This window comes from Phocoena phocoena, chromosome 6 (genome assembly GCF_963924675.1).
Source record: "Phocoena phocoena chromosome 6, mPhoPho1.1, whole genome shotgun sequence".
Taxonomy (NCBI): domain Eukaryota; kingdom Metazoa; phylum Chordata; class Mammalia; order Artiodactyla; family Phocoenidae; genus Phocoena; species Phocoena phocoena.
Window position 1 is genome coordinate 84,104,908 of NC_089224.1, and position 15,263 is coordinate 84,120,170.

General features: G+C 37.5%; 1 protein-coding gene across 1 annotated transcript in view; it reads left to right on the forward strand.

The window, feature by feature from the left end:
• The window catches only part of TMEFF1 (transmembrane protein with EGF like and two follistatin like domains 1), a 93,894-nt gene that overhangs the window by 38,471 nt on the left and 40,160 nt on the right, over positions 1-15,263 (forward strand). Inside the window, exons 3-5 of the mRNA XM_065878790.1 lie at positions 4,639-4,768; positions 8,392-8,418; positions 10,640-10,736. Coding sequence (XP_065734862.1) covers positions 4,639-4,768; positions 8,392-8,418; positions 10,640-10,736 — 254 coding nt within the window. The remainder of the gene's footprint in view (positions 1-4,638; positions 4,769-8,391; positions 8,419-10,639; positions 10,737-15,263) is intronic.

Genomic DNA, 15,263 nt, shown 5'->3' on the forward strand with positions numbered 1-15,263 from the left:
AACAAAGAAAAATGATCAGTATTGCATCTTTTCATTAAAACCTGGGTAATATATACAAAGAGGAGTGCATATGGCTTTTCCGCTGTTTTCTTTCTTCTTTCTTTCTCTTTGTTCTTCTGACTGGAGTTCTTGGGCCTATGTCTTTTTTCCTGAGTTTTTTAGTTTCTGCTCTTGCTAGGTACTGTGTCCACTTATTAGACCTTTGTATTAGTCAGAGTTCTCCAGAGAAACAGAACCAACAGGATATATATTTGGAGAGAAAGAGATTGTAAGGAATTGGCTCACTCAGTTATGGACGCTGAGAAGTTCCACAGTCTGCAGTCCGCAAGCTGGAGGCCCAGAAAGACTGGTGGTGTGGTTCCAATCTGAGGCTGAAGGCCTGAGAATCAGGGGAGCTGATATATAAGTCCCCGTCTGAGTCCAAAGGCCTGAGAACCAGGAGAAGACCAAGGTCCCAGCTCACCAGTCAGGCAGAGAGTTAATTCTCCCTTCGTTCACCTCTTGGTCTATTCAGGCCCTCAGTGGATTGGATGATGCCACCCACATTGGATAGGGCATTTATTCAGTCCACTGATTTAATGCTAATGTCATCCAGAGACACCCTCACAGATACATCCAGAAATAATATTTAATCTAGGCACCCTGGGGCCCAGTCAAGTTGACACATAAAATCAACCATCACAACTTTGTTAATATTATATATTGTATTCAGCACAGTTCCTGACACACAGTAGGTACACAATAAATGCTTGAATGGATGTGGCTGCAGAGTTGTACACTGCTGCACCTTTGTAAACTACTTCAAATCACTCTTGCAGCTAAAGAGAAGGTGTAGGGGAGAGTTCTTTCCCCTAGCAAGAGTGGCAGTATAGAGGAGGCAGACCTTAGGTTAGAGTCAGTGCCCAAGTCAGAAGTTGTATGTTGTTAAAATTGCCGAAATCCCTTAATTTTTCCATAGCATAATGAGAGGCTCTTAAAAGAGACTTCTGGAAACAGGCTGGCCTAAGAACTGTAGGTCTGCTTTTCCCATCTCATGCTCACTCCTTGGTATGTGCTCGTTAGGTTGCATTTCAGGGACATTGCCTACACTGTTTTAAGCCCCCTACTCACTACCACCAAGTGACATATGGTGAGATCCTGCTGAAAAACTGGTGTGTAGTGGTTAGAGAACATCACTTGTCAGGAGTCGTGGGTCTTCCATTTGTTAGCTGTGACCCTGGGCAAGACTTAAGACTCAGAAATGATAATAGCAATAGCAGAACCAGCTGATGTTTGTTGAGAATTTACTATGGCTAGATGTAAATGCTAAAGATGGATTTCTCTTATTTAGTCCTCATAACAATTTTATCAGGTAGATACTAGTATAATTACCATTTTATAGATAGGGGAAATGGCACTGGTGCTAGCCCATAGTCACATGGATGGTCGACCCAGGATTTGAAATCGGCATTTTACTTCAGAGTCCCAGCTCTAAGCACTAAGTCATGTGCTTCGCAGGATTGTTATATTTAAGTTAGTTTAGGACATTTAAAGTTGTAGCCAGCGTTTACTAGATAGAAACTCCTCAATAAATCTTAGCTATTACCATATAGATTCTCAGCCCTATCAGACTTAATAACCCTTTTTTATAACCAATAATTTATATTCCATTTCTTTTTCTATTCTTAAATGAAATTTGTATATAATGTAGCCTACATAAACACATAATTAAAGAAATCACTATAATATACACTTGCAATGTAAAGGAGAAATAAAAGTAGTTTATAGTAAAATAAGTATTTCAAAATGTAAATGTTTGGGCATGATTACACTAGAAGACAATATAGTAGATGCTTATATTTACTTATAATGAACATTTGGATTTTTAAGAAGATCAGCAGCAGCAATTTCATACTAGTAGTATTTGAAAACAAAAAAGTAGAGGTATGGTGGATGCTAGAATAAAAGCTATTAGGAGAAGCTAGAACAATCTTATTTGTATATGGCCTTACCATAGTTCCTACATGAATGGCTAGAGTTGCATTCAGAAATTGTATGGTGTGTATGTTGTGTGGAACTATCCTTTCCTTTGCAGTACATCGAGCACCATTGGAATCCATCTGCTAAATGACAGTAATGTCCCTTTCTCATTATGACAACCAAAAATGCCTCCATAGGGGCACCCACCCCTAGGGGGCGATATTAGCACCTTTGCAAGCCCTACGTTAGAAAGTTATTAAATGTTTGTTCAGTGAAGAGTTGGCTTGAGAAGTCCATAGACTTAGCATTTGACATCTTGGAGCTTATGGTCTTTTTTGCTAATTATACATTGTATAATTACAGAGTAACATTGATTCCTGCAGACATCATACAAGTTATTGTGTACATTTTAGGGGAGAGAATATAGTAAGTGATCCTTGACGAATTAGAGGAGTATAGGAAGGCATCCTAAAGTAAAATTTTAATTTTAACTAAAGTTGATGTAGGAGTCTGCTGATATTGTATAGCAAATCAACTTGGTTACAAAATATTTTATTAGAAATTGTTTTTACCAGTGTTTGACCTGGGGTAGCATGCCATATTTATGATTCATAAAGTAAGTTGACCACTTTTTAGAAAGTAAATAAATGATAAAAGTAAGCCTTGTTCATTGCAGAAAAATTGAGAAATACAGAAAACCATATACATGGAATTAAAAAACTCTGGTGACAAGTAATGTGAAAAATTTATTGGTGTTTTCTTCCAGGATTTACTCTATGAATATTTATTTTTTCTAAATAATTGAGATATGTGTATATATATGTAATTTATTTTCTTGCTATATTTTTATTTTATATTATCGAATTATTTAGGAAATTTGCATTCAGTTTTGTGGACTAGATAATACATTTAAAAATGGCAGGGACTTCCCAGGTGGCGCAGTGGTTAAGAATCTGCCTGCCAATGCAGGGGATACGGCTTCGATCCCTGGTCTGGGAAGATCCCACATGCCGCGGAGCAACTAAGCCCGTGCGCCACAACTACTGAGCCTGCTCTCTAGAGCGTGTGAGCCACAACTACTGAGCCTGCGCTCTAGAGCATGTGAGCCACAACTACTGAGCCTGTGCTCTAGATCCCGTGCTCCGCAACAAGAGAAGCCACCAAAGTGAGAAGCCTGTGCACTGCAATGAAGAGTACCCCCCGGCTCGCCGCAACTAGAGAAAGCCCGCACGCAGCAACAAAGACCCAACGCATCCAAAAAAAGAAAAAGGGCACAAAATTCTCAGAAGTTACATATATGGTATTATCACCTACCCCCGGCTCGCCGCAACTAGAGAAAGCCCACACGCAGCAACAAAGACCCAACGCATCCAAAAAAAGAAAAAGGGCACAAAATTCTCAGAAGTTACATATATGGTATTATCACCTACTTTTCACCTAACATTATCTTTTTCTGTCACACAGTATTCTTATAAAGGGTAATGCTCAGTGACTCCTTGAACAGGTATAGCATGGTTTAAATAAATATTGCCTTGTTGGATATTTAGGTTGTTTCTATGTTTTAGATATGAATACATTTCTATTTGAAATGACTGTAATAAATTTTCATCTACAATAATTTCCTTCAGATATATCATTAAATGTGTAACTCTAGATAAACAAATCACATTTCTTCTTTAGAACTCTTGAAATGTATTGTTAAATTATGTTCTCAAAAGATTGAGCCAGTTTAAATTAGCACAACAGGTATATTGGTATGTCCACCAAATTGAATTTTTTGTTTGTCTAATGACCAGCTTTATAAGCTAAAAATAGCATCGCGTTTTCATGTACCACTCTGATTGCTAGTGAAACTCAGCATTTTTTATATATTAATTGACCATTTGTTATTTTTTGTAAATTTATCTTTTGTATTAATTTGTACTGTCTCTCTTTTAGTAATAAGTTATGTCATATTATACTATTTTCCCCAGATTTTAAAACTTTAGTTCTTTATGATATTTTTGACATTTAGAAGTGTTAAAGTTTTTTAAACACACCAATTCAGTGTCATTTCTCAAACATGAATCATCTTTTTTCTTTTCATCTACTAATCCTTCAAGGCCCAGTTCACATTTCACTTTCTCTGAGGAGGCTTTTCTTGAATACTTCAGTTTACAGTAATAGGTATTAGATATTACACTTATTGTCTACGCTTTTGATTTAGTACATGATCATATATATGTATTTCCTATTTATATGGTTCACTAACAAGATCGTAAGGTCTCTAAGAACAGAGTTCATTTTTCTACTATAGCATTTACCTTAAGACTTTGTGTACTAGACGTATTGAATAAGTGAATTTTGATAATAATGAAATGACATTACATCATTAGTGCTCATGACAAACATTGGCAAGCATTTCCTTTTATATTATCTCTCTGGATCACAAGCAAATGATGTAGATAGGATAGGGATTTTCATTCTCATTTTTATGGATAGTTGATAGTTAATTTTCATTATGAATGTGAAAAAAGGTATGAGAAAGAAGCATAACTCTTCTTTTTAAAAACCAAATAAAAGAACAAACTCTTTTGTAGTAGAAGTATGTCATAATACTATGGTATTGCATTCATGAATATGAAATGAACTATTAATATTCATGCCTAGTCTGAGAATTTATTTTTGTTTCTTTTGCAGTGCCATACAAATTATATTCCTGTCTGTGGATCAAATGGGGACACGTACCAAAATGAATGCTTCCTCAGAAGGGCTGCTTGTAAGCACCAGAAAGAGATAACAGTAGTAGCAAGGGGACCATGCTACTCTGGTATGTGTGATATTCTTCTGAAAAAATGTTAGAAATGGTTCTGCCATACTTTTAAGAGGAAGTTTCCAGTCAGAGGTTTATTCCCAAAACTGCTGTATGGATTGGTGATGATTATGTGGGGAATGGGGGAGCTCTTTTTGGCCTCCATTTCACGTTGCTTTTTTTGTTTTTTTTTTTTTGCGGTACGCGGGCCTCTCAGTGTTGTGGCCTCTGCCATTGCGGAGCACAGGCTCCGGACGCGCAGGATCAGCGGCCATAGCTCAGGGGCCTAGCCGCTCCGTGGCACGTGGGATCTTCCCAGACCGGGGCACGAACCCGTGTCCCCTGCATCGGCAGGTGGACTCTCAACCACTGCGCCACCAGGGAAGCCCTCACGTTGCGTTTTAACCCCAGGTAGTCTTGTACTGACTGTTACTTCTCAGGACGTTTTTAATGGTTAATGCTTTTTTTTGGTGGGGACTTTGCATATCTTTTGCCTTATGGTTTGAATATAAGACAGGATAAGATTTGGGGTGGGAAATGCTATGGGATCCATTTTGTTGATTTTTATCTTGGGGGGTGGGGAAGGAGTGGGGAGTATCCATAGGAAGTCATTAGTGGCATCCCAGGATGTGTCTCTGTCCAATCTCTTCTCTTTTTATATCTTCTCATTTCTGTTTGCTAGCCCTTGTCATCCACCTCCCCCAATTGTTTGTATTTTCTTCCTTGTCTTTTCCTTCCTGAATTGGTAATGGTTAATTTTGGAAAGCATTAATATTAGTATCTTACTTCCGTTTGTATTTGGGGGCAGGGATGCAGAGTGAGGTATTGTAACAGAATTATTGTATGAAGGTTAGCAGTAAAGGTGGAGACTCTTCTTATACGATTACTCCATTTCCTTTCTCTCCTTGTATATTACAGTGCCTGTGTTTTTATTGGGGCTCCATTACATAAGCGTAATTGATTGATGGTCCATGTGGTTGATCTCAAACTCTGGGTACACTAATACCACATGACTCAAAGCCCCCACTCTGAACTGTGTGGTTGGTATTTCTGGTGTGGCCAGCCCTTGCCCTAAGAGTATTGGGTGTGGCTTGTCCCACCCTAAGGTCTGATGTGGTCAACTCCCTTCCTAAACATCGATTGCCTTCCAGAAGCTGAGGGCAGAAGGCCAAAACTCTCTTTGGGCAAGGCCAAATTCTTTTCCATACACTAAATAATTAGATGCTCTTAGGCCAATAGACTATCATTTGATGTGGTTCTTATACACTTCTCTAAGTACATTTTGTTTCACAGACTTGATTTAGTAGCTAAAAAGGAATATGGAGTTCTTTATAATCCCAAATTAATTATGCATCCTTTATGAGAAGTTTAAGACACCAACTGCTTTGATAAGCAGTGAATATTAAGCATTGGGAGGCAGAGTGGAAAGAGCTGGAAAGAGCACTGCACTAGGGTTACAAGACTTGGCTTTAAAGTAACTCCAGCTCTTGTTTACTGTATGACCTTACACAAGTCACTTAGCTGCTTGGAGCCCCAGTTACATACCTAAATTGTGATGGATGTCATCTCCTGGGGTTAAGTGAGAATTGAATGAGCTAAGCTATAAGGTGCTATATTGATTTTGTTATCTTCTGGCTGGGGCCAGAGTTGTTCATGTCATTTGGTCTGGTGTTGGTTCTATTCCCTGTGCTAGGAACAACATTCTCCTTTGCTTATTTGAGAACTTTTTTATGCTTTAAGATAGAGCTTAAGCCTTTTCTACTCTGTGAAATCTTTCTTCTCTGGTATCTCCTGGCAGAGTTTATTCACACTTTGTGCATATCTCTATGTAAATATCGTACTGTATTTCATTTATCTAACACATCTGCCTTTGGCCAGATCCTGTTTCTCAACAGGAAAGTACTATATCCTGCCTAGGGAGGTATATCATAATCCCAGGGTTGGGGCAGGGGAAGGCGTGTGTCCAGTGAAAATATGATTGACAAGAAGAACTCAACCTCATTATCAGAATAGTCACAGTATATTTAATTTATTTCAGAGTTTTAAATGACCCTTAAGGAAGGTGTGAGATATTATATTTATTAAAATTGGACATTAGTTGGAAAAAAGATCGGGAGTAAGTATGTCATGCACTGGAACTGTCTTATTTATCAGTTTATATCTACCTTTTACTTATTATGTGTATGTTGTCTAACACATACATAATAAGTACCCAGTCAATGTATATGGAATAGAAGGGAAAAAGAGAGTTTTCCTAAGCAAAGTTTGGTAATAAAAATACTTTTGAGTTCCCTTTTTCCTTGTCTTTTTTTCTACTCTTTTACTCTTTCTTTTCCTCTTTACTTTCTCAGAGAAGATATAATTATTTTATGGTTGATCAATCAAAATGAATACAATGTAAGACTTTGTATAAAATCCCATGAAGAGTTGAAGTGGATGCTACATAAAATATGTATTTTTTTTCCAGTTCTTCCTGTTTCTACCACGTTTGGGACTTTTATTATAGTCTGCAGGAGATTGAAGGGAAGTGGGGAAGGGAGCGATATTGTTGAGGGTGTCTCCCACTCTAGAGAACTATTTGAAGAACTGGAATGGATTCTCTAGGAAATCCTCCTCCCTAGAAAGTGCTGGGTAAAGTGTTAAGTTCATCACTTGCCATGTCTGTTCCACACTTATGATACCACACCATTGCCCTCTTTTCAGCATGCTCTGCGCCATATGTTGGTTCTTTTAGGATTATAAAATACATATTTTAAATTAATTACATTTTACTCTGGCTTCTTGCTGGTAACTTTGAGGGAGGCTCTTTAATTTGACTAGTAACAAGTTTCTCACCTACACCTTGGTGAGATTCCTTCTGGTGAGGTTTCCTAGAGGAAGTTAATTTCATTAGTAATATGAAAACCTCAACCTTGAGGTTCTTTCCTTCTAAACCTTGGGGCTTTTCATATCTTTTGGCTTTTGGCTGTTATCCACAGATTTAATGAAGAAGATTTTTGGAGCAAGACCCAAAGCTCTTCTCCTCCCTTTTTAATAAAAGCAGTTTATTCTTTATTCCTTTCAAGCTTTAACAAAATTAAAAATTTCTTCTACCTTTTAAGTGAGTTATTTAAAGTTATTTCTATTTAGCCATTTACTTTATAATATTTATTGGTTTTTACTCTGTACAAGGCACCTGGGTATTTCCTGAATGGGCTACAAAGATGTATGAGGTATGGATTATGTGTCCAAGTAATTTATATTTGAAGAAAGGTACAAAATAAGTATATAAGAATAAACTGTTAGATATCCAGAAAAAATGAGAAAAGGGGCTACATGAGAATGGATATCACAGTTTGATTTTATTTATTTATTTTTGCGGTACGCGGACCTCTCACTGTTGTGGCCTCTCCCGTTGCGGAGCACAGGCTCCGGATGCGCAGGCTCAGCAGCCATGGCTCACGGGCCCAGCCGCTCCGTGGCATATGGGATCTTCCTGGACCAGGGCACGAACCTGTGTCCCCTGCATCGGCAGGCGGACTCTCAACCACTGCGCCACCAGGGAAGCCTCACAGTTTGATTTTTGATAAGAAATTTTACTACTTGATAATCTGAGATTTCCAGTAAAAGTATTCATATTCATTCTTTATTTTTCTTCTCAGATAATGGTTCTGGATCTGGAGAGGGAGGTAAGTTTCAAATACCCCTTAAAAAAGTATTTTTTTTCTTTCACTTTTTAAAAACAGCCGTATTGAGATAAAATTCACATACCATGCAGTTTGCCCATTGAAAGTATGTAATTCAGTGGCTTTTAGTATATTCACAGAATTGTACATTCATCACCACAGCCAACTTTAGAACATTTTCATTACCCCGGAAAGAAACCCTGTACCCCTCAGCTATCACCCCCAATCCCTCTATCCCCCTTAGCCCTTAGCATTCTTTTTTTCCTGCATTTATTTTTCATTATAGGTTTGTTGTCAGACAAAGGGGAAATGTTACTCCTGTTAAACTGAAGTTACACCAAGGTGCCCTCCCCTTAGGATCATCCCCAGATGATTTTAGCTTGGACCAGAGTATATGTAACACTCTCCCATCCCTTGCTTACAAATTTTTGCTCATAAGGAATTTTCAAGGTACAATATTTAAAAACAGTTTGAAAAACTAATATTTGGTAATTCAGTTTCCTCTGAATTATTAGAATTGAGAATGACTGATCTATTTCGTGGTCTAATGAGGCTGTAATTCTTAATGAGTATCCACTGTATGCAAAGTAAGTTTGAGGTGCTCTGGGGATGCACTAAAAGAAAAAACATACTCTGGTAAAATTCACACTTATGCAAATGAAAACTACAGTTGTGATCCTTTCAGTACTATCTGAAACCTTACTCCACCCTTCTACATTTCATAGAATCCTAACATTTTAGAGTTGGAAGGGACTTTGAAGGTCATCTAGAGAGTAGAACTGTTCTGAGAAAGAATTTCAAGGATGACAGTTAGACCTTAAAAAAAAAAAAAGATTTAAACGGTCCAACAATAGAATTTAATTTAAATGGACATGTTCAAGGAGAAACTTCGTGATCATATGTGAAGGATGAGATCATAAATTCTGGATCTTAGAGCTGGAAAGGACTTTAAAGGATCATGTGGTCCAGCCCCTGTGGTCAGATATTCAGTTAGGAAACAGTCATTGTTACTATGTTAAAGAAGTGGAAGTTGATCTCCAGATTTGCTTATATGGTACAAATACTGGATATCTTGCCCTGAGGATGTTGGTTGTTGGCAGTTTTTTTTTAGGAAGTATGAGTTAGAAAGGCTAAGTGGTTTGCTCAGATTAATATACAAACTTTAGTGAGCTCATGGTGGCTGTATGATTTCTAGATCTCATTATGTTTCTGAGGCCTTAGAAATACTTAGGATTATGCTCCCTGGAATTGTTTCGGGAGTATTCATTAGAATTTGGGGAGGATTTCTACTTAAAGTGTAGGCAGACACACAAAATGGCGAGTTTGGTAATAGTACCAAACAGGTACTCTTAATGAGTATCCACTGTATGCAAAGTAAGTTAGGTTACTTAGGTTTGTGTGTGCTTTCCTTACAACATCTTCTCCGCTGATTGACACCCCCTCAATAAGGTGTGGTTTCCCAAACCAGACTGGGAAATCCCTTGAGTAAACTGTAATCCCTAAATTGGCTTCAGAACTGATCTCCCTGCCCAGTTTGAGGTTATCAGGATAGGATCCACTCTAGTTAAGACCCAGGAGTATAGGGTTCCCTAAATGTGGGATATGAGCTGACTTGGGGGCTGGTGGTATGCACTGTTGTTTTGTGCTGGGTCATAGGAGATGCATACCCTTCTGTATTCTGGGTGTTGCTTGCTGTGCTAGGTGGTAAAGTAGAAAAGGGCAAGTCCTTTGTAAATAGACCCCTTTCCTCTTCAAAATTTGGAGATAATTTTTAAGACAGGTGTGAAACTGATGTGAGGAAAAGGTAGTGGTTAGACTCTGCTTTGTTTAATCACTTATTTGCTAACCTGGATTGCACAGGCTATTTCAATAGGGTAATCACTGGACTAAATTTATTGCTCATGTTTTTTTTTTCCTCTCTCTTATTTGATGTTATGGTAATTCTTTTAAAGAATCAACCAAATCTAGCATACTGTTCCATTGTACATAGGTTAAGGGATTATTTTTCTAGCCCCAATACTTTTTTTTTTTTCACAGAATATGTTGTACTCTTGTACTGACAACATTTTTGGACTCAAGCATTGATAGACTTTTGGAACTGATTTTTTTTCAAGAGCTTGGGTACATTTTCCCCAGAAATAGGATAATGGCTGCTGAAAACATGAAGCATATCTGGAAAGGCTCCCACCTTTTGGTTGAAAATTTAATTTTTCTTTTTAAACAGAAGAGGAAGGGTCAGGGGCAGAAGTTCACAGAAAACACTCCAAGTGTGGACCTTGCAAATATAAAGCTGAGTGTGATGAAGATGCAGAGAATGTTGGGTGAGTTGATTGAGGGAAGGGGATACACTTACTTGGAGGTTAATTATCAGCATTATTATATTATAGAAAGGTATCATCTAATTTGCTTCTGTGTATTTTGTGTGTGCCTTCTGTGTTTTTTTTGTTTAATGCTAGTCTACTGGCTTTTAAATTGATATAATACTATAGCTATTTAAGTGTTTTAGAATGGAAATCCATTTATAATTTTTTTCATTTTGCCATTGCCTTTTTTTCACTGATAGTTTTACATATTTTATACCAAGTGCTAATTTTATTCATCAGAATTGCTCTTATTTGGAATTATCTTACTATTATATTTTTAACTAGTATCAAGGATAAACAGTTTTTCTTAACTTGCATTTTTATGCACAAACTTTTCATGTATTTCAGTGTATTAAGAAAAATTCAAAACATTCAAAATTTTAGAGATAGTAAGTAAATATTATATAATAAGTAAAAATTATTTCTGGAAATCTCAGCTGCACTGATTGACATTTTGTTGTATTTTCTCACTCATGTTCAGCCTTCACTAAGGTGGGTTTTGTAGCTGGACAGCATTGTCTGTCCAATTTCCTGTGCACTCTCTGTGAGAAGGGTGTTGTTTGGTGGAGTAGTAACAATATAGACCTCATCAACACAGTTATGTTTGTTTCTTCCTTTCATCAGGTTCCTGTTTGTTTATTCCCAGTCTCAACCTTCTTTCAATTCTCTGTGGTGCTTGCTTTTTGCATAGTTGATTCTAAAAGCTTTAATGCTGTCTTTAGGACCTTATGTAACACACATGGATCTTCTTCACTTCCTCAATTTTCCCTTAGTGCATATTTTACAGCACTTATTTTATAGAGATTTGCATGTTCTTTCTTACTTATATGTATTTTCACTGTGAATTTCCGGACTCATGTTTTATTCAGCCCTTAAATGCCTATTTGAGCCTTTTACTGATCAATGGTAGTATGGTTTAATTAGCATTTATGCCCGGAATGAGTTTTACAAATCAGGATAACCATATTTTCAGTATTTTGGTACAGAATCACCTATTTGTCTGGCACTTGGTAAAATTAAATGTCTGATAATTTACTTGATATATGTTTGAAAGTAGGTGAGAATTGGCAAAAGACACGGTCAATAAAAAGTGAATTCAGCAAACCCTGAGTTTGCTCTGTTTCTGCATATTGGTCACTTGGATTGACATGTCCCTCTGTTTCAATCAGAGTGGATTGATTTGTAAGAACATGTTTTCCAAAGTAGATTTTGGCCTGTAGAACGTGAGAGAAATGATAGCAATGGGGACTTGCAGAGAGAACAGGTAATAGGTATTATGTTCTCTTCTTCTCTCTTTGTACTGATGATATGCATGATGAAGCACCAGCATTTGTTGTGTGTGTGTGTATTTTTGTAGATATTTGGTTCTTTTCAGTATTTTTCCTCAGGACTGTTCTATAACAGTGTTCAGATTCAGAATAGCTGTCAGTGATTGATTGGCTTGATCAGTTGATCTGTTGTTATTCCTTTGACAGTACCTCTCTTCAGTCCTATTTTTTACATTTCTCTGCTTTCATTTTTCATCCCTTAATTGAAAGAGATAGAGAGCTTTTGCTGGGAAGTAGAATGGATTCTGTGTAGTTTCAGAGGTGGCCCCAAGTATGACATCTATATGATAAAATACACATCTTTCTGTGTACCCCTTTTCTTTTTTTTTTTTTTTTTTTATGCGTTACGCGGGCCTCTCACTGTTGTGGCCTCTCCCGTTGCGGAGGACAGGCTCCGGACGCGCAGGCTCAGCGGCCATGGCTCACGGGCCCAGCCGCTCCGCGGCATGTGGGATCCTCCCAGACCGGGGCACGAACCCGTGTCCCCTGCATCGGCAGGCGGACTCTCAACCACTGCGCCACCAGGGAAGCCCCCCCTTTTCTTGATGGAATATGTAGCCTATGCCCAATCAGAGCAACTCTGTTGTATATACTAAATTCATTTTGTGTGTGTCTATTTGAGAACTTGTAACTGCTGTTCTTGCAGGTACAGGCTCTAAGCATAAGAAAGTGGGCATAGACCAGGGAAGGGCTTACCAATAGTAAGGAGCATGCAGGCTGAGGAGCTTCCTAAGGAGCACATGGATAGATTGGGACAGGCAGCCAAGACCAGGCCAGGAAATTGATGCAATAATAGGAGAACATTAAGGAAGCAAACTGTACCTTTACCTAGAAAATAAGTACATATGTACGTAGTAATAATAGATATTAAGTAAAACAAAATTCTATAAAATAATACTTAACCTTTACTAAAAATAATGTATTCTAATATTTTCCATACTGATTGTGACCTACAGTTAAAAAATTGCTCTGTAATGTAACTATAATAGATATTTTATTTCATGTTACATTTTTAGGTATGGGTATTCATTTTCATTAAAAAAATATTTTATCTTTTCTCATTTTGAAATGTCTTTCCTATCAAAAGAAATGCTATATATAACCTATCTGGTTTCCAAAGGGCAGCTAATCTTTTTTTTTCCTTTTGTAGTTGGTTAATTTATTATTATTTTTTAAAATTTCTTTTTTTATTGAAGTATGGTTGATGTACAATGTTGTGTTAGTTTCAGGTGTACGGCAAAGTGATTCAGTTATACATATATATATCTATCCTTTTTCAGATGCTAAAATCTTTCTCTTGCTTTACAACTCTTTCTTTTCTTCTTGCTAATTAATAGTAGGAAAAAAAACTGGCTATTTGGGGGAGGGGATAAATGGTACCATGTAAGTTAATTTTCTGCTATTAAGAGAAGTGTAGTTTTTTATATAGCCATTTAAATAGAAATTGATTTAAATATATTGTCTTAAACAGTATACAAAGCATATTCTAACATATTCTTAGAGTCATATATTGTATAGTTTGTTACATTTTTCAAATGCTGTTATACAGATTGTTTTTTCAGCTCTTTATGGCAGTCTGTCCAGTGGGTAGGGCAAGGAAGTATTATCCTGATTTTACTAGGGGAGCTGAGCTCAGAAGAAGCTGAATGGCTGTGATCAAGCAACAGAACCAGAACACAGGTCTCATGACAAGAGATTTATCCATTCTGTTGTGCACACACATGTGTAATACGATGATCTTCTCAGAGGCCACTGATGTTTTTAGTGGTAGCTGTTTCATGCCTACTAAAGGCTCCATTCTGCTTTGTGTTTTGGGTTCTACATTGTTTTATAAAAATGATTTTTCTTCTCCCATGTCAGGCTCTTCGCTGTTGCATCTGAGTGCTGTCAGTATGCCTTGTCAGTGATTCTGACTGTAGATGACTCCAACTTATTAATTGCCTCTCTGCTTCCCTGAAATGGGAAGCAGTATGCTTGTAGAAACTATATCTAATGTAGGAATAAATTCTAAATGTAAATCAGAGTAAATAGGTTCTTAGTGGAGGTGTATGAACTTCAGATACTGCATGAATTTTGTCTCTCTTGTCTGCTCAGTGGCTATTTTATTTATAATTTAAATTGTTTTTGCTTGTGAGAGGCTTTTTTCCTCTTTCTTCCCGAAGCACACTGTGTCTCTAATGGCATCGTGGGGCTTTGCATGGGTTTGTGATGGCTATCTTCATTGATGCTTACCTTTTGAATTTATACCTAGAGCGAGGTAGTTGAGGTTCCAAGAAATTTGACTCCCACATGGGTGAGGTTTCAGTATTCCACTGCGACCGTTGTGACATACAGTGGCTAGACTTTCTGCTTAGCCTTTTTTTTTTCTGCTTAGTCTTAAAACTTGGAAACAACACCTGCTTTACAGAAAATTGTATTTCTTAAACTACATAATCGTAGCAATCACACCCCCTCTTTATCTAAACAGTATTTCTAACCTGTCCAAGGCTGAGGTTATTGCTGCAAGATAGCCCTCAGCTGTTTGTCTGGACAGTGGGACCAGATAATCATAGAACTCCTTCAGCCAGGTAGACCTTTTATATACCTGACCTAAATCCCTGCCATGAACGATTTGAATAGTCTGTAAAATCATCTGGCATAATGTCAGTACAGGCGAGTTATAAAAAACCTCCAATTATTCCTTTGAACTTTGTCTGCCATGTGCTTTATGGAAATTGTCCCTGCTCTTCTGCCTCTTTGATGTCAGTCATTTTGGAGATGCTGTTTCCCTTTTCCCCTGAGTGATGTAAGCTGTCAGAATTGCTCAGAGAAAGAATCATGTAGGTGTGCAGTATGACAGACAACGTTGAGAAGCAGTTAATTCACCTGTTGGACATCTTTGTCATTTATGGTACCATTTTCTGTTTGGACACAGTTACTGGCCACTATCACAGTCTGATGAGTCTCTCCCTCAGAACGTGGAATGAAATTTTTTTGTTGTTGTTTAAACAGAGAGAATAATGCTGTACATCTGTCATCTCCATTAACGTCCTCCTTTCTGGAAGTTGCATATACTTTTTAAAAAAAAGAACAACCAAAGGAGTACTTTTCTACCGTTATCTACTCTGCGCTTCTGCTTTCCTCCTAATCAGAGATGACAATAATTTTCATCATTTAC